Source organism: Aquarana catesbeiana, linkage group LG01 (genome assembly GCF_042186555.1).
Source record: "Aquarana catesbeiana isolate 2022-GZ linkage group LG01, ASM4218655v1, whole genome shotgun sequence".
Taxonomy (NCBI): Eukaryota; Metazoa; Chordata; class Amphibia; order Anura; family Ranidae; genus Aquarana; species Aquarana catesbeiana.
The window spans coordinates 458,340,507-458,360,438 of record NC_133324.1 but is presented as its reverse complement, the minus strand read 5'-3'; the positions used below and the strand labels follow the sequence as shown (position 1 = coordinate 458,360,438).

Sequence of the window (19,932 nt, the reverse complement as noted above, 5' to 3'; positions counted from 1 at the left end):
ACTCTGCCCTCGACTAACAGAGGATGGATTTCCTGTGAAGGTGGATGGGACTTCAGTCTCCACCTGTATACCCCAGGGATGCTGGGCAGTGGGCCCCAATCCCCAACAGCATGACAGAGTGAGCCCAGACACCCTGTCTTCTCTCCAGCGGCAGAAAGGACTCCAGGGAAAAGGGCCAGTCCAGGTCTCTCCCCAGTGGCAGATATGTTCTCTGAGAGAGACAAAGGTTGGCTGGGTGAGTAATGCTTTGTTTGGAACAATTTATTTGGGGTACTGTGTGGGTACAGGCAGTAGAGGACTGGAACTACTTACTAACTTCGGAGTCAACCCGTCTGGGGTCTCCTCCTGTGTTAGTCTTCTGCCGAAAGGGGAGAGATGTGACGGGAGGGCCCGTGGAACTCAGAATACATCTTATGTCTAAGTCACCCTGTGCCATCCTGGCACAGGGTGAGTGAGAAAATATATCTTGGACTACTTAAAATGGGACAGTAATATTTGTCCACAATATCTCCCAGGATGTATGTAGAGACTATTATTGGTTTGGTTGATTCTGAACTCAACCTGTTAATTGAGTGAGCTGATCACATTAGCCTCCAGGACTGGCTAGGAGCCGAACTGTTGATGAATAGGCTGAGGAGGGGGGAGATTGTTGTTTGTATTGTTAATTGTAATTAGCTCCAGCTATTGTGTTTATACTACTGTGTGAAGCTCGGTGCCCACAAGTCTGTCATCTGGTCTGGGTAAATTTTTTAGTTAATTAGCTCATGTTAATTAGGTTACAGTTGTATTGTTTGAGGAGGTTCCAACGGCATATAAAGTCTTGTAATTTTGATTCTAAATAAAACAGTTCATGTTAGCAACAAGCAAGTGTCGCCTTGTTTTGTGCTCAGAGAGGTTGGAATATCTGATATCTGTATACAGACTGGGAGGAAGTGGTATATGACAGAAGCACTCAAGCGGAGTGTGGGACGTTCCGTGACATGCGCTATACCTTAAAAGTATATATATGAATATATGTAACAAATGATATAAACTCTGTACCTGAGTGCAATTGTGAAAAAAAACACACTGGTATAAAACTGAATGCATATAGTCACTCCCACAAAATATATAGTGCAACAAAAATAAAAATAAAAATTACAAGTCCATAAATCAAATAAACCAATAGTCCACTAGGTAGTGGGAAGAAGCCCCTGATCGCCGTTCATAGGGATCGATGTGTGGAGGGAGAGAGTAGGAAAACACCCATCAAAGTGATCCACCACCACCTGAAATGCACGCTTACCAAATAGCAAGCTGAATGAGCTTAGTCAAATAAACCGGAGGTCAGATGGACATGGATCTGCAGCGTCACTCTGTGTGTTGTACCAAACAGCAGGAAAACTGTCTGGAATAGAGACCTGGCGTGGCCGCGGGCGGATTTAGGAAAATACCAATCCCCGAATTACCCCCATAGGAATGAAAGAGAGGTATCCATAGTATGACTTTATAAAAAGATTTATTAAAAACGTAGATAAAACACTTACAATTTTGTAGTGAACAGAGAGCAACAATCGCCGGCCGGCTGGCGAGCGCCCGTCCTATTGTGAGGCGATGACGTCAGAGAGTCACCTTCCCGACGTACGTTTAGTCTAGTAACTGACATCGTCTGGGGAACACCGTCCTATTGTGAGGCGATGACATCAGAGCATCACCTTCCCGACGTACGTTTGGTCTAGTAACTGACATCGTCTGGGGAACCGTATGTCGGGAAGGTGACGCTCTGACGTCATCGCCTCACAATAGGACGGGCGCTCGCCAGCCGGCTGGTGATTGTTGCTCTCTGTTCACTACAAAATTGTAAGTGTTTTAGGCGATCAGGGGCTTCTTCCCACTACCTACTGGACTATTGGTTTATTTGATTTATGGACTTGTAATTTTTATTTTTTTTTTTATTTTTGTTTCACTATATATTTTGTGGGAGTGACTATATGCATATAGTTTTATACCAGTGTGTTTTTTTCACAATTGCACTCAGGTACAGAGTTTATTCTTTTTTCTCTTTTCCATTTTTGCACAAACAACACACAGAGTATACAACACGTCAGAGCGTCACCTTCCCGACGTACGGTTCCCCAGACGACATCAGTTACTAGACGAAATGTACGTCGGGAAGGTGATGCTCTGACGTCATCGCCTCACAATAGGACGGCGTTCCCCAGACGACGCCAGTTACTAGACGAAACGTACATCGGGAAGGTGATGCTCTGACGTCATCGCCTCACAATAGGACGGGTTCCCCAGACGACGTCAGTTACTAGACAAAACCTACGTCGGGAAGGTGACGCTTTGACGTCATCGCCTCACAATAGGACGGGTTCCCCAGACAATGTCAGTTACTAGATGAAACGTACGTCGGGAAGGTGACGCTCTGACGTCATCGCCTCACAATAGGACGGGCGCTCGCCAGCCGGCCGTCAATTGTTGCTCTCTGTTCACTACAAAATGGTGGTAATTCGGCGATTGGTATTTTCCTAAATCCGCCCGCGGCCACACTGCTAGAGGGACGTCTCAATGTCAGCTGGGTATCCAGGTCTCCATTCCAGCCAGTTTTTCTGCTGTTTGGTACAACACACAGAGTGACGCTGCAGATCCATGTCCATCCGACCGCCGGTTTATTTGACCAAGCTCATTCAGCTTGCTATTTGGTAAGCGTGCATTTCAGGTGGTGGTGGATCACTTTGATGGGTGTTTTCCTACTCTCTCCCTCCACACATCGATCCCTATGAACGGCGATCAGGGGCTTCTTCCCACTACCTAGTGGACTATTGGTTTATTTGATTTATGGACTTGTAATTTTTATTTTTTATTTTTATTTTTGTTTCACTATATATTTTGTGGGAGTGACTATATGCATTCAGTTTTATACCAGTGTGTTTTTTTCACAATTGCACTCAGGTACAGAGTTTATATCATTTGTTACATATATTCATATATATACTTTTAAGGTATAGCACAGTTCTTTTTTCTTTTCTTTTCTTTATATTTATGTAGATATCGCACATTTGAACTGCAGCTTAGTAGTATTTACACTTTTTTTTTTTTTTTTTTTGAGTGCAGTGTTTTTCTCTTTTCCATTTCTGCACATACAACACCATGAATTAGGATTTATATTATTATTTTACAAGATTTATATAGCGCCAACAGTTTGCACAGTGCTATACAAAATGGAGGGAGACAGTACAATTACAATACAATTCAATACAAATGGAAATTGAGGGTCCTGCTTGCTAGGGCTGACAATCTAAAAGGATTATAGACAACTGCATTTGTTGTAAGAGTACAGTGTTACTGAAGAGTGCTAATGGCACCTTTCTGACCTCACCAATAATAAACAAAATTGTGTAACTAATGTATTACCAACATACCATTTTACCTAGTGACGTCTGAAAGGCATCTGCAAAGTTCTTTAGTAGGCTGGAGTCATCACATCGTGTGGCCTTATAAAGCATTTCAAAGGATTTAAATCCATGATTAGCAAACCGCTTCACTGAAATTATAGCCATAACAACATAAGGAAATGGAAGTAATAGTAACATTCAGTAATAGATGATATATTAAAGTAAGAGAGTTTAAAAAATAAGGGTTATTCATATTTCAAGGCAAGAAGAGGATGTCTTCTCAAGTGGTTCTTATTTGTACACAAACATTTTGCAACCATACCTCTTGGCCCCCTGGTCTGCCTACTCTCATGTACACTGGAAAACACAGTGTGACAGTGGAGTGCCTGCATCTGCCCATAAATTTGAATTTGTGATAACCTGTCCGATTCTTGCCACCATTTTTTCAGCACTTAGTATAAAATAAAGGGTATAATCTGACCTTTTTATTGCCTTTTCCAGATTTATTTGTGTAATTAAGTTTAATATGCAGCCAACAGGATTTACATTATTCAGGTTTTAAGCTCAACCTTAAGGCCCCAAAAAGCTAAGTATTCTTTTCTTAGTTATGAACAGGTGTTATCACATAGTAAAATCATCAAGATGTGACCTGTTTTGGGAGGCCCAAGAACTGGACTTGGTAATCACCTCAGTTTCATATAAATCATATGGTAATCTTCCAATCTCTGTACACTATAATATTATAATAGTATACATCTTTAATGCTGTTGAACTAAATATCCTATTAGGTTGGGACTTGGTTCACCCTCATTGGATAGGCATGTACAGCAAAAATCTTCAGTTGTAAGTTCCACAATTAGGTGAAAACCTATTTTTTACTTATCCTACCTAGCAGTGCTATAAATGTGTGCAACAAACCTCTTTATAATGCAATTACTTTTCCTAAACAGGTTAGCTGCTAAAAATGTTGAATATTCTCCAAGAATCTGTTAATTTTTCTATATCAAGTGAAGTTCAATTATTAAAAGTATCAGCCTGCATCATCTAGTTAAAGAGGAAGTGCATGTTTAAGATGACAACAAACTACCATGGTGCGCCTCACACCTGGTTAAAATTACCATTTCTATAAACTTTGTATCAGCTACGTACAAAGTTAAATTGCTCAGGGTAGGGAAGTAAAAATTGACAGGAAATGTGTTCTGGAGTTCTATGAAAGGAGTCATCCCTAGCAGTCCTTTTGACAGAACACTCCAATTTCATCACTGACCGCTAATCAGTGAGCTACCCCCAAGCAGCATGGACATCTAAAGGAATGATGGGGGAAGCAGAGAACCTAGTATCTGCAGATGAATTTATTAGGAACAAAAGAACATTTCAACTGGCAGGACCTTGATGCGCCAAGCAAATTTCTAATGGGAGGAAAAAGTGAGAGTCTCTATATGTGTCGGAAAGTTGAATTTGCTTGAAAGTATTAAGGAGCTAAGGTATTTTAAAATTGCCTTTATGCTTTAAGACATTTTGTTACCCCTTTATTTTTTTAAAACAAATAAAGATTATACATTATTACAGTAACATTAGGTGAAATCAATGTTCAGCACTTACCAGAACAATCTGGCCAGTCTGCTGACTGAGGTGGCATCCACAGACCATCTTTAAAAGTGCAGTAGAAATTCTGGATTGCACCTTCTGCAACTTCATATCCCTCCTTACACTGTATTGTGCAATTAACGCCATCTGTATCCTTGGAACAGACAAATTCTCCATTCTGAGGAGTGGTGGGAATCTCACAAGGTGAACCTGTAAGTTGACACCCAAACAAATACATTCATTGAAAGAAAACAATATCATTAGTTGACACAAACAATTACTGTAAGGGCGCGAGTAGCTGGGTACATGCAGCAAGCATTCACATACATTTAACATGCATTTCAAGTGCTTCTGGGATCTTCTGAGTTGGTTCTGACCTCCTTGGAAAGTAAAGCAGTTCTGATGCATGCTAATACCCATGCACACAAAGTCTTAGATATCCAGAAAAGCCCAAAACCCATTATTTAGATGCTTGTTGGGTTTAAAGTGATTGTAAAGGTTCCTTTTTTTAATGTAAATTAACAAACATGTCATACTTACCTGCTCTGTGCAAGGGTTTTGCACAGAGCGGCCCCGACTCTCCTTTGCTGGGGTGTCCAGATGTCGCTCCTAGCTCCTCCTCTTCATCAGGTGCCCCCACGGAGAGACGCTTTCCCTGGGTGCACCGTGCGGGCATGCTCAGCAGGACTCGGCCCTGCCCCCTGGCTCCCGTGTCACTGGATTTGATTGACAGCTATCAATCTATCCAATGATGACCCGAGACAGCGGCTGGAGCTGCTGGGCTCGTGCTCATCGCTGGAATGATCAGGTTCAGGTAAGAGAAAGGGGGGCTCTGAGGGGCAGCTGCAGCACAGAAGGTTTTTCACCTTAAAACATAAAATGCGTGAAAAACCTTAAGGGTTTACAACTCCTTTAAACTATTTTGTGCTTTCTTATACTTCTTGGGGACTCTAGAGGTTAGATCTCTGTGGATGAGTTTCTAGCTTTCTGCCTCTGTCAATGTGAATATGAGGAAGACTCATATGAGAATACCTCAAGAGAAGTCTAAAACACTCCTGCTTTATGGAAAGGCATAGGACTCCAGGGTGGGTATGAATAGAACCAAGACAAGCCTCATCTCCCATTGTGGTCAGGTAACCATTAAGGTCTGTAAATACCTATTATTTTGTTGGCACCACAATGTATTAAAGTGGTTATAAACCTCGGGGAGGGAGCTTATCATGCAGCTTATCTATTCACAACACAATTATTTTGCTGTGTGAAGGGATATGTGTTTGTTTCCTCCAATCAGCTCTCACACACTGTAACTGCAGCCTCTCTGCCCCCTCCTCTGTGATACTAACAGATGAAGAAAGATTATAACACGGTTCTGCCCTTTTGAAGGGATGTAGGGAAGAGAAAACTGCATATAAACAAGTAAAACCTATGGAACAGGATATGTTTCTTCTCTGTGTATTAACTGAGGCTGTTCACATCACTGGGTATATGAGAGAGTTTACAACCACTTTCATCTTTCTGTGCATTGAGTAGTCACTAAAAGATTTATGACAGCATATTGCTAATTTTACATTGTGGAATATCATGTATACAAGACGATATCCAGAATAAATTTAAGGTTATACTCTACCTTTAATGACAATATGAATTTGACAAGTTCTGCTGTTGCCAGATGGATCGGTTGCAACATACTCGACAATCGTTTCGCCTTGGGGTAAAATATCTCCAGGTGAGTGTGTTTTTGTAATAGTTAAAGGAGAACCTAAAACACATTAAATAAATACATTAAAGAAATGTATTATATTAGGGTGGAATTATATTATATGAATTAAGGTAAAGAATATAAAAGACGTTAGTTTTTCATACTATTTGTAGTTTGTGTTTTGCAAACACCCACAACATCACTTACATAAAATACACATATTCATTTAATTAACAAAATTTTCAATAAATTCTTGCATGTGTTTATCTCCATTTGAAAGATTGCCCCTCACTTCCTATCTGTATGCAGGAAAGGCAGATGTTGCAAGAAGTTGCAACAGAAATAATATAAATTAAATTGGGTGTTAAACTTAAAATGCTATGATTTCCTTTTACTGCAATTAAAGAATTCATTGGCAAAAAGAAACAGTGTCAACAGATAGATATTCTTCTATACAGTTATACTTACCTATGCCACCACTCTGCCTTCCATAGTGCTGGAGCCCTTACTAACAGGGAAGGGTTTCCAGGTATAGAGGAGTACAAAACTTCCCGCATGTGACAGTACTTTTGCCTTTGTGCCCAGAACAGGACTGGAAACTCTTGTAGGGGGGTCTTGACATCATCCCTATATCTAAGCTCTGACACCAGCCAACCTCAGAGCTTAGACAGCCTAGTACACTGTAGTGAGGTGGGAACACTTCTCAGTAGAAAAGTCGGTGGGCAGACACTGTCTGTTTGCCCTACTTTTGTGACAGTGTCTCTTTAAGTAGCACTTGTGGGTCCTGTCCTTCCCCAGTCTGTGACATTGACATAACAGTGAAAGAAAATATTTCTCAACTAGAGAGGAACCAACAAATAATGTAAGGAAACTAAGGCTTCATGAGTTAAAAGGCTGTTTTGGAATTTCATTGATTTTTAATTCCATAAGTGTCTGAATGTCAACAAACAACAAGAGCTGTGTGTGACCCAAAAATGATCAGTGTTACATGTTTGCTCTGTCAGAATAAGCTTTGTGATGCTAACATTTGCAGAAATAAGGCGCAAGAATAAACCTTTATCGAAGCTCACCTGAGTTGTCAGAGAACTGTGGCTCCTCCCATGTTGCACGTTGCTTGTTGTCAGTAGCTTGAATTGCTGGAGGTGACCTGCATCTGTCAATAACAGGAGGGTCTACATCTACAAGGCATACAATACAAATCAGTTATTATTCAAACCAACCATGTACAACAGTGAGCACATAGGGGTTGATTTACTAAAACTTGAGAGTACAAAATCTGGTGCAGCTGTGCATAGAAACGAATTATCTTCCAGGTTTTATTGTAAAAGCTTAATTGAACAAGCTGAAGTTAGAAGCTGATTGGCTACCATACACACTTGAACCAGATGTTGCACTCTTCAGTTTTAATAAATCAACATCATAGTATACATTTATGATGTGCCATAGTGTACAATTGTACATAATCACTGAAAATCTGCTATTTCTGTGTCTACATTGAACAGCTTAAATTAAGAAATTGTACGGTTGTTGTTATAGGAAACCAGGCTCTCAAAATCGAAAAAAAAGGAAAAACATAACAAAAAGAGTAGAGCATTTTTATGTTGCAAATTATGTACACTTTTCTCAGTCAATGAGGTGAGGATGTGTTTACGCTAAATACCAAATAACGTACAAACACAAATCCTGTTTTGTATTTTATGTTCCTTGGACATGTCTTGGTGTGAACCTACCATCCTTATCGTTTGAGCATCCCTTAAAAGAGAAGTATGGGTTTTGCTTTTTTTTCCCCCACTATACTTACTTAGGTGGATAAAGCATCGGTCCGATGCTGCATCTGTCTTCCGCCATCTCTACACTGAGAACCCGAGCCACCGAACATCGCACATGGCTCGGTTCTCACAGATCCTTGAGCGGAGAGCTGCTGTCAACCAGCAGCTCTCCTGCTCTGCTCCTCTACACTCACTGGAGAGCTGAGCTGTGGAGGGGCGGGGAGCAGCCATCTCAGCGGCTTGCTGAGAGGCTGAGACAGCCATCAGTCCAGGCAGATGGCAGATCCAGATTCCCAGAGTCGGGATGACACAGTGCCTGGACTAATCTGTGTGACGTCAGCAGTGAGCAGACTTCAGGCAAAAAATGAATTGCACTCCTGTGACCCGTAGGAGAAGCCCAGCCATACGCGCTCAGTCTGGACTTCTCCTTTAACCATATGAACTAAGCTAGGGGCACATTCACTTTGGTATGTGAACATCAGTTAACCCAATGGTAAATCAGTCCTAAAGTATGCCAAGGGCATTTTCATCTGGCCAAGATGAAGTAGTATCTATAGGTATTACTACATGCACAGGGTGGATTTCATCATAGAAAGAATCAATGAAGGTGTAAGCTGTAGCCAGATTGATGTCTGCCCATCTAAGAATTAAGACAGAAGTTTGGAGTGGTGAAGAGTGAAAGGTGAAGGGATGGGACATGGAGAGAGGCAGATAAAGTGCAAGGACAGTATATTTAAATGTATCCACTAAGTTTATTTCCTCAACAGAATGTCAACATGGTGACATCTATATTACAGCATCCCTACAGAAAAGAGTGAGATCTAAAACTCCACATTTAAAAAAATATACATACTGGGGTTGATTTACTAAAGGAAAATAGACTGTGCACTAGGCAAAGTGCAATTGCTCCAGAGCTTAGTAAATGAGCAGAAGCTCTGCCGACTTCCATCATCCAATCATGTGCAAGCAAACATGCTTTTTTTTTTTAATTTCCTTGCATGTGATTGGGTATTCTTTGTAAAGTGAAGCTTTACCTCATTTACTAAGCCTTGGAGCAACTGCACAGTCTATTTGCCTTTAATAAATCAACCCCATAGTGTGTGTGTGTGTATACAGGGCTCAAAATGTCACGTCCTGAGCCACTAGCCAGGCCTTAAGAGTTGCCAATTGCCCCACCCAACCTCTCCCCTGCCCCGCCCCTAAACACGCCCTTGTAAATTATCTCATGAAATTACACTGTTAAATGTTTTATGCAGAATGAAGTTCCAAAAGTAAATATTAACGACTTTAACAATATTAACATAAAGTATATCAGTACCAACTCATCAGTGCTCATCAGTGTCCATCAAATTCAGCTTTACGGTGCCCATGAATGCAGCCTCACCGTGCCCATCAATGCAGCCTCACTGTGCCCATCAATGCAGACTCACTGTGCCATCATTGCAGCCTCACTATGCCCATCATTGCAGCCTCACTGTGCCCATTATTGCAACCTCACTGTGCCCATCAAATGCAGCCTCACTGTGCCCATGAATGCAGCTCACTGTGCCCATGAATGCAGCTCACTGTGCCCATGATTGTAGCCTCACTGTACCCATGATTGTAATCTCACTGTGCCCATGATTGTAGCCTCACTGCGCCCATGGTTGTAGCCTCACTGTGCCCATGGTTGTAGCCTCACTGCGCCCATGGTTGTAGCCTCACTGTGCCCATGAATGCAGCCTCACTGTGCCCATGAATGTAGCTTCACTGTGCCCATAAATGCAGCCTCACTGTGCCCATGAATGCAGCTCACTGTGCCCATGAATGCAGCTCACTGTGCCGATGATTGTAGCCTCACTGCCCGTGAATGCAGACTCACTGCCCATGAATGCAGCTCACTGTGCCCATGAATGCAGCTCACTGTGCCCATGATTGTAGCCTCACTGTGCCCATGATTGTAGCTTCACTGTGCCCATGAATGCAGCTCACTGTGCCCATGATTGTAGCCTCACTGTGCCCCTGATTGTAGCCTCACTGTGCCCATGAATACTGCCTATCAAGGCAGCTTACTGTGCCCATCATCAATACAGACTGACCATGGATGATGGATCACATACACACAGCAGGCATCTCCCGCTGTGTGTCACGGAGCTGGGTCTGTGTTCGGCGGTGCTGTAGCAAGGTCCCCCCCCTAGACGGGCTAGTGTGATAGGCGGAACACTAATTCACTCAGTATTTCATCTACTATCAGATAAGCCGGTCTAGGGGGGCGGGACCTTGTTACAGCACCGCCGAACACAGACCCAGCTCCGTGATATACAAGAGGAGGAAGAGAGAGGGAGGGCCTCAGCTTAAAGTGGCCCCAGGGCAGTCTGTCCGTGCCACTCTGTGTCTTCCGGCTGACAGTTTCCTGGCTGATCGCTTCTGGCAGAAGCGGTGCAGGCTTTTTTACAGGACATCAGAGCGGCGAGGGGGGGCAGGAAACCCCCCTTTCAGGCCGCTTGATGTCCGCACCACTTCTGCCAGAAGCGATTAGCCAGGAAACTGTCAGCCTGGTCCGCCCCTGCTCCTCACTCGCCCTGCACTAAATTCCACTCGCAAAATGCGAGCAGGCGAGTGGAATTTTTGAGAGCTGATATATACTGTATATACTGGAGAATAGGCCCACATAATGCTGGAAACTTACCTATTACCTTGATGTTAAATGTGCAGCTACCTTGATTGCCAGAACTGTCAGTTGCTGTATATGTCACAGAGACATTACCAATTGGAAGCATGTGAGGCGGTAGAAAGGCTGGGCTAACCTCAATTGTCACCTACAGACATATGGAACATACAAAATGTGAGAAACAAAAAAGTCCCCCTTTAACCGCTCAAACCAATAGCCACTACTCCATATTCATACTGCTAGACCTTTCTGCGGCCTTCAATACTGTTGACCACCCACTCCTCCTCAATAAACCCCACTCCCTTAGCCTCCAAAATTCTGCTCTTTCCTGGTACTCTTCCTATTCATTGTTGCGTTCGCTCAGTATTACCTACAACTCTGTCTCCCTCTTTCCACTTCCTCACTCCTTGAGTCTCCGCTCACATTTTTAACGTACTGGTTGACATATCAGCATGGATGTCACACCACTTCCTAAAACTAAATCTTTCTAAACTACCGGTCCCTTCCCTCATGCCAGGGTACCAGGTGTAATCATAGACTCCGACCTTTCCTTTCCATCCAAAATCCAAGCAATCCAATTCCAAATCCAACCACTGCCAAAATCTTGTAGACTTCACCTCCATCACATCTCTAAAATTCTCCCCTTTTTAACTAATGAAACCACCAAACTACTCATTCACTGCCTTGTTATCTCTCGCCTTGATTATTGCAACTCCCTTCTCATAGGCCTACGTCAACATAGATCTTCAATCTATCATGAATGCTGCTACCAGATTCAAATACCTTACCAACTGTTGTTCATTGTGAGCTACCCCTCTCTGCCAATCCCTCCCCTGGCTTCGGATTGTCCAGCGAATGAAATTCAAAATACCTAACAACATACAAAGTCATTCCCAATTCTGTCCTGTGCAACATCACCAATCCTGTTTCCTAAGACCTTCTCCTCTGGAACTTTCTACCTCAATTTGTATGGCTATCTGCCACTCCGGCCACCTTTAGACGATCCCAGAAAACTCATCTCTTCAGGGAAGCCTATCGTGCCTTGAACTAACAACTGAACTTTTAAGGCTGAGTTAACACTGGCTGAAGAACAGGCGTCTGACAGGCATTAAAAACGCCCCTCAAACGCCTATGCACAAGACTTAATAGACAGCACAATGTGCTGTTCACATTACAAAAACATGACATGTTAGCGTCGCTTCGCTTCAAAATTGAAGCTTCATATCGAGTCAGGAGGCGCTGAAGCTTTTCAACGCCTCCCATTCAAGTCTATGGTAACGCTCCGCAAGCGTTTGGCAGGCAGTTTTGGTGCGGTTTTGGGGCAGTTGCGGAGCGTTAAAATCTGTCACTTTCCATTGTGGAGCAGTTTTAATGCTCATCAAACACTACAAAACCACGCATAGGGCCTGTAGGGAGCATTTTAACGCTTGTAAAATGCCCCATTCTAAAGCTCATTAACGCCTGCCTGACGCCCATACTACGCTTTACAAATGCTATAGGAGCGTTTGTTGAGCGTCAGTAATTTAGCAAGTGTGAACAAGTCCTTACGCTTCCATCAGCTCATCCCACACAGTTATTACCTTTTGTACCACTAGTCCCACCCTATTCGATTGTAAGCTCCTTTGAGCAGAGCCCTCTTAACCCTCTTGTATTTTATTTTATTGTAATTGCACTGTCTTCCTATTTATTGTAAAGCATTGCACAAACTGTTGACGTTATATAAATCCTGTATAGCATCAATAATAACAATTCAACAAAGGCATGTCAACGCATCAGAAAAGTGTAAACCTGGCCTAAAATATGTACACAGGGAACATAATAAAAGTCCCAAACCTGCCATATCTTTATTTTTTTTTTTTTAATGTAACCCTTTTCTGTAGTAATTTTTGCATGCTCGCGCCAAAGGTATTCAAGCATAACTCCAGGCAATTGTATTTATTTTTTTGTTTTAGATAGATGAGGGAAGATTTAATATATCTATTAGGTTTTAAATTCCAACTGAGAAGGTCCCCCTAACTTGTTCCTACAACCCTGTTTACGATCTGGGTGGAGTGGCAGTGTTCATGAAGACATAGACCAGCAATTCAGATATTTACATAGATATTAACCCTTCGCCTGCCTTACTAAAAATGTGATTATTTTTTCGTCTGTGCCCCATTTCAAGAAATTCCTCATCACTATCTGTTCTGCCACAAAATGACCATAAATCTCCTCATTAAGACAACATTAAAAACCTGAGGATCCAGCCACTGCCTGGAATCAGGCTTTAATATAATGTGATAATCTCTTATACTGAATCTAAAATATATAAGGTTTATTTATGCCTGAGATTTTTTTTATTAATCCTTTTTTTTTTCATTTCATTTACATCTTTTTCCAGTGAGTCATAAAAACAGTGCATAATAGAACTGACATCTACACTCATCTTAGAAAAAAAAAAACAACAGGAAAGCAAAAACAAAAAAAATCGATAGAATTATAGTGCCATAACAATTATAGAATTATAGTGCCATAATAATTATAGAATACAACCACTAGATAAGTGCATGTAAAAATGTAAAACTGAGGACATTATTAGGGATACAGTATACCTACACATTACACAATATTGAAGAGTTTCTTTTTTTGTTATTAATTCATTCTGTCATATATATAGAATCTCTGCTATAATGTATTCTATTAAATCATTTAGTATGAAATGAGGGTGAAAGACTTTTCTAATGTATAGATATCAGACAGCGGGCTGCTGTGAGCATATGATTAATAGATTTTTGTACAGAAGGGCACAGAGTCTTTAAAGGTTAAAGATAATAAAAAGGGAAAAGGACTTAAAGGGGTCATTGGGTTAAATTATTACTGTACATGTTAATTATATCCCATACTTTCTTTTAGGCTGGGGCTAAAGGGTGAAAGAAAAAGTTATAATGCCTGTTACTGAGAAACAACTTTGCTTTAGTTTCTTTTGAGTATATAGAAAGGTTAAAGCTGGTCATACACTGATCAAAATTTGGCCGTCTCTGAAGGGATTGGCTGGATTTTGATTAGTGTGTAACATTTGGGACAATGTTTCACCAGACAAGGACATGGGTATCTTTTCAACAGCAACACAAACAGAAATAAAAAATACTTTTAGTTAGTAGAGCTGGGAAAAGCTAAAGCTTCCATCAGATTCATATTGCTGTCCTTGTCCCTGTTGTAGATTTTGCTCTCACTTCCTGCCTGGAGAAACCATTGACAACTGGACAGGAAGTAAAGATAGATGTCTCCAACGGAGGAGCCCCTGGTAGCACCACAAACCCACCAGATTTTCTAATCCTTCCCAACTATTTTTAAAACTAGTAAACATTAAGAATAAAAAATAATTCTAACATTTCTTTAACTACATAGTCAAATAATAGCAACATAAACAGTCAGTACAGGGGGGTTTGAAATCTTTTGCAGTCACCTCTTCTCCAGAATTATCTCTTGCTTGTGGAATTTCCCAATTGACTTGGGCTACATTCTGATGCTGAATGTTTTCAATATGAATATCACTTGGACATGTGATTTCGGGAGGTTCAAAATCTGTAAAATAGAAAGAAAGTGGATGCACAGCATAGAGAGTAACGCAGAATGAGTAAAGGAAAGAAAATGATAGTATGGTAGAACAAGATGGTTAATATAACATTAAAATTTAAAATGAAAAAAAAAAGATTTTATATATATCTATATATATATAGATATATATATATCTATATATATATAGATATATATATAGATATATATATATATCTATATATATATATATATACACACATACACACACTTTTTATTTTGTTTTACTACATAAATAACATTTCTAAATTGCTGACAGCAAAGAAAAATTAAGCGGTCCATTCAGTCTAGTCATTAATATTTTCAAAGTAAATAATATGGATTAGCAAGGACTAGCATTTACTTGACTACCTGCATAACTACAAAGGACAATATTTTGTTTGTAGTGATTAATTGGTCTCTTATGGGCATGATGATGCTGACTAAGACATTTTTTCTTATCCCAGTTGTAATTTGTGGTTACATAGTGTGTACATATGTACTGGATATATTCAGAATGATAATGAGCTAAATGCATGTATAATACATCAATATCAATCATTTACATCAGTTTAGATGACTGAATCTCACCTTTGCATATGCCGATTTGGACATCTTCACTCCATTTACCATTGGAAAGACATTTAATCTCTTCCCTGACTCCAGATAATACAAAGCCCTTTTGACATCTCAAATAACAGACTGATGCATATGATGTGAGCGCTTTGCCACAAGTTGTTGGTAATATTAGGATATTTTTAGGCTTTTTAAAAACAGGGCAATGAATCTCTGCACAAAAAAAGTAGCTCAATTAGATGAAAACAGAAGAATTTTATTCCATTTTGAATATGCCATAAATCCTTGACTGTTAACTCCAATGGTACTATTTAGATTATTTCAAAATGCTTCACTAACCTAAGCAAAAGTGATAGTATTTTTTATGTACAGTGCAACAATATAATCAAAATCTTGTAATGAAGAATCACGTTCATTTAAAGTGCATATAAACCCAAGAACAAAAGTGCAATTTTTTTTACAGTACTGTATACCAGTCCTTATTATGAAGCTTACCAGTCCTGATTGCTACATTATTTTTTATTTTTCATGCCCTTTTCCCTTGATAATCTTCTGATGATCCTCTCTTGATCATAATGTGGCAATGCTCACTCATTTTACTGTATTTATAGAGGTGTAGCATTGTCATCATAGGAAAGGAAATGACATTATTTTATGTATTAGGACAATAAAACACCCCACTCTGTACAATAGAGTGGATATGGATATGCCCTATTACTTTATAGAACAGAGTTCTATTATATTATAGTCCAGGGTTCCAGTGGTCAACACTGACACCCAATTGTTAATGGGATTCTTTCTTTTTTGTATCACTATTAATGGGATTATCCAAGAGGTCGATAAAATGGCTGGGGGTCACAAGATGGTCAACAAATGATGAAAATCATTATGAGTCAATTCATCTTTTGAGGTCCCTGTGACGCCACACCCCAGTTCCTAGTTCATAGTCCCAAAAGTGAGGTAGCTAGCGGGAAGTGTTATATAGGATTGACTGGTCAGCCATCAGCAACAGTGAACTTGAGTTGTCTCTATCAGCTGTGTTGTTACTTGCCTTGTTTACCTGAGTGCTTTGCATTGTGTGTCTATGACCTTCCATTATTATTTTAATATTATTATTATTAGTAGTAGTGTTAATATTAGTACTATTTCCATAAGATAAATGCTCGAGGGTATAAAAAGAATTACACACTTCATGAAAGAATTGATGAGAACCATATATACAATATGTTTTTTTATAAAGGTGTCCTGTTTAAAGAGCAAAGTGAACATTTACTGACCATAGTAATTAATCTCTTGCTGCCCATGTAACACATATGTGCGCCAGCAAAGAGGGTGAGCACATATGCATCCATGGACAGCACATGTTTCTGTGCTGAGAGCGCGCTCACTGTGGAAGAGAAAAAGGAGTTCAATTTGAATAAAGTTTTTCCTTGCCCATGATTTTTTTATGCTCAGTGAACATTCACTTTGCTAATGTGTTAACACTATGACAATATACCTGTGCAGCGTGGTTCCCTCGCATCCCATTGTGCGTTTCCTTGACAAACCAGTTTAGAAGTCCCTTCCAGCTTATATCCATCTTTACAAGTTACAGAGCACACAGATCCATAGGATGTATCACTGGATGTACAGTTTATTCTGCCATTTTCAATCTGCCGTAATGCTGGACATGTACGAACTGTAAAAAAATCAAAATACATTATATATCTCCACGCTCTTTTAGATCTGTTGTTATTCATGTGCTATTAGCAGTCTGCTTGTGCTTCGAAAATGGAAATGAAATTACTTTCTCAACATCTCGGAAGTTATAGTCATGGTCTAGCAAAACTATACTTATGAGCCCTACTGGATATTAACTCCTTTATTTATGCAAAATTTGAGCAGGCTTGGCGATATGGACAGATAAATACAATAGGTTAATGAAAGAAATATAACCGTTGAAATGAATATACCACTGTTATTATTGTCTTTATACGTACCATATCCACGCACTGGTTAAAATGCTGAAGTGCATTGTTATTTTGACTTGTGTACTTACCCTGTTTGTATACCCTTTAGGCCTCATGCACACTGGAGGTTATATTAACGTTATAAAAACACAAGTAGCTTTGCAGTGAGTTTTTCAAAATTTTTTTTTAGCGTTTTTCAGCTCTTCCCTCTACAAATCTGCCCTTCTCAAATACAACTCCTGCCTCCACACTGCTAAACAAACCTACTACAACACTCTCATCAAAACCCTCTTATCCAAACCTCGTCAACTCTTTTCTACCCTTAATTCCTTACTTCACCCCCCACTGCCCCCACCCACCAACTTGCTTACCGCTCAACAGATTGCCAACCATTTCAAAAGCAAAATCGACACCATTCACAAGGAGATATCCAGCATTCAACTTCCTCCCCTACCCAACACATCAGGTCCAACACCACACTCAATACTCTCCTCCTTCTGCCCAGTTACCACCAATGAAGTTGATAAACTCTTCTCCATGGCCCACCTCACCACCTGTCCCCTGGACCCCGTCCCCTCACAATTACTGCAACCACCTTCCCACTCTATCCTAAACTCCCTAACCCACATCTTCAAGCTCTCCCTCTACTCCGGCACCTTTCCTTCCCTGCTCAAACATGCACTGGGTACCACCATACTTAAAAAACCCTCACTATACCCCACCTGTTTGAATAACTTAAGACCCATCTCCCTGCTACCATTTGCCTTCAAGCTCATTGAACGCCTTGTCCATGACTGAATGAGTCGCAACCTCATGGACAACAACCTTCTCGACCCCCTACAGTCCGGCTTCCGTCCACAACATTCTACTGAAACTGTCCTACTAATACTCACCAATGACCTACTTACTACTAAAACCAATGGCCATTACTCCATACTCATACTCTTAGACCTCTCTGCTGCCTTCGACAAAGTTGACCACCTGCTCCTCCTCAGCAAACTACACTCCCTTGGCCTCTGTGATTCTGCTTTATCCTGGTTCTCCTCCTACCTATCTCTGCGCACTTTCAGTGTCACTTACAACTCCATCTCCTCTACTCCTCTTCCTTTCTCTGTTGGGGTACCCCAAGGCTCTGTCCTTGGGCCCCTCCTATTCTCGCTCTATACCTCTTCCCTGGGCCAGTTGATAACCTCTTATGGCTTCCAATACCACCACTTTCTCAAACTCAACCTTTCTAAAACTGAGCTTGTAATATTTCCTCCTTCCCGCCCCCCCCCCCATGACTTTACCATTAAGTTTAACAGCACAACCATTGGTCCCCCTACACATGCCAGGGTGCTGGGTGTAATCCTTGACTCTGACCTCTCCTTCAGCCCCCACATCCAATCACTGGCTAAATCCTGCCGCCTTAACCACCGCAACATCTCCAGAATTTGACCCTTCCTGATTAATGACACCACAAAGCAACTTATTCGCTCCTTGATTATTTCCTGCCTTGACTACTGCAACTCTCTCCTTAATGGCCTACCCTTATGCAGGCTATCCCCCCCCAATCTATTATGAATGCTGCTGCTAGACTAATATACCTCACTAACCGATCCGTGACTGCTGCTCCTCTCTGCCAATCCCTTCACTGGCTTCCCCTACCCCACTGTATAAAATTCAAAATGCTAACCACAACATACAAGGCCATCCACAACATCGCTTCCAGCTACATCACCAACTTCATCTGCAGATATTGCCCAAATTGTCCCCTCCGCTCCTCCAAGGACCTCCTGCTCTCTAGCTCCCTTGTTACTTCCTCTCATGCTCATCGTCAGGACTTCTCCAGAGCCTCTCCCATCCTCCGGAATTCCCTGACCCGATCAGCCCCTAAGCTGTCCACCTTTAGGAGATGCCTGAAAACTCACTTATTCAGGAAAGCATATCCAACACCCACCTATCAACCCCATCAAATCATTCTCCGCATCTATTACCTTTTGTACCACCACCCTATCCCTTTAGAATGTAAGCTCTACGAGCAGGGCCCTCCTGTCCCTTCTGTATTGAACTGTACTGTAATTGTGCTGTCCCCCTCTACATTGTAAAGCACTGTGTAAACTGTTGGCGCTATATAAATCGTGAATAATAATAATAATAATTTTTTAGCATTAGCATTTTTAAGCATTTTTTTTTCAATGGGATCAAAAAACGTTAAACAAATGCTGGTGAGTCACGTTTTTGAGCGTTTATCTGCATTTTTAGGCGTTTTTTTAACATTAGAGCGCTTTTACAGCTGAAAAACTCCTCTGATAACCCACTAGTTTTGTAGGTTTTTTTACAGGCAAAAACAGTTGATAACAGACTATGTGTGCATGGACATGTAGGATAACATGCTGGAGAGATTATTGACTGTAGAAAAAAATGTCTGAAGCCAAAAACAGCAGCTGTAAAAATGTCCAGTGTGCATGAGGCCTTACATTTTTCAATAAACATTATATATATATATATATATATATATATATATATATATATATATATATATAAAATACACAAATTAATGCAAATATGTATTGAATTTTTAAATGCATTCATGTAAGTATCTGAATTTGACTGGATATCAGCATCTTGCAGTCTCTGTATAGCAACACTCAGAGGGTTATTTACGAAAGGTAAATCCACTTTGCACTGCAAGTGCACTTGGAAGTGCAGTCGCTTTAATGCCCCGTACACACGATAGGATTTTCCGACACCAAAATCCATGTTTTTT

The 19,932-nt window shown here is 40.8% G+C and overlaps 1 protein-coding gene across 3 annotated transcripts in view; it reads right to left on the bottom strand.

Annotated features, from left to right (window-relative positions):
- The window catches only part of SVEP1 (sushi, von Willebrand factor type A, EGF and pentraxin domain containing 1), a 486,322-nt gene that overhangs the window by 240,336 nt on the left and 226,054 nt on the right, over positions 1-19,932 (bottom strand). For all 3 annotated transcript variants that reach the window (XM_073591153.1, XM_073591134.1, XM_073591144.1), the window contains exons 6-13: positions 16,733-16,912; positions 15,250-15,447; positions 14,531-14,649; positions 11,104-11,233; positions 7,737-7,844; positions 6,595-6,726; positions 4,983-5,177; positions 3,408-3,529 (exon numbers count right to left, since the gene is read on the bottom strand). In XM_073591153.1, coding sequence (XP_073447254.1) covers positions 3,408-3,529; positions 4,983-5,177; positions 6,595-6,726; positions 7,737-7,844; positions 11,104-11,233; positions 14,531-14,649; positions 15,250-15,447; positions 16,733-16,912 — 1,184 coding nt within the window. The remainder of the gene's footprint in view (positions 1-3,407; positions 3,530-4,982; positions 5,178-6,594; positions 6,727-7,736; positions 7,845-11,103; positions 11,234-14,530; positions 14,650-15,249; positions 15,448-16,732; positions 16,913-19,932) is intronic.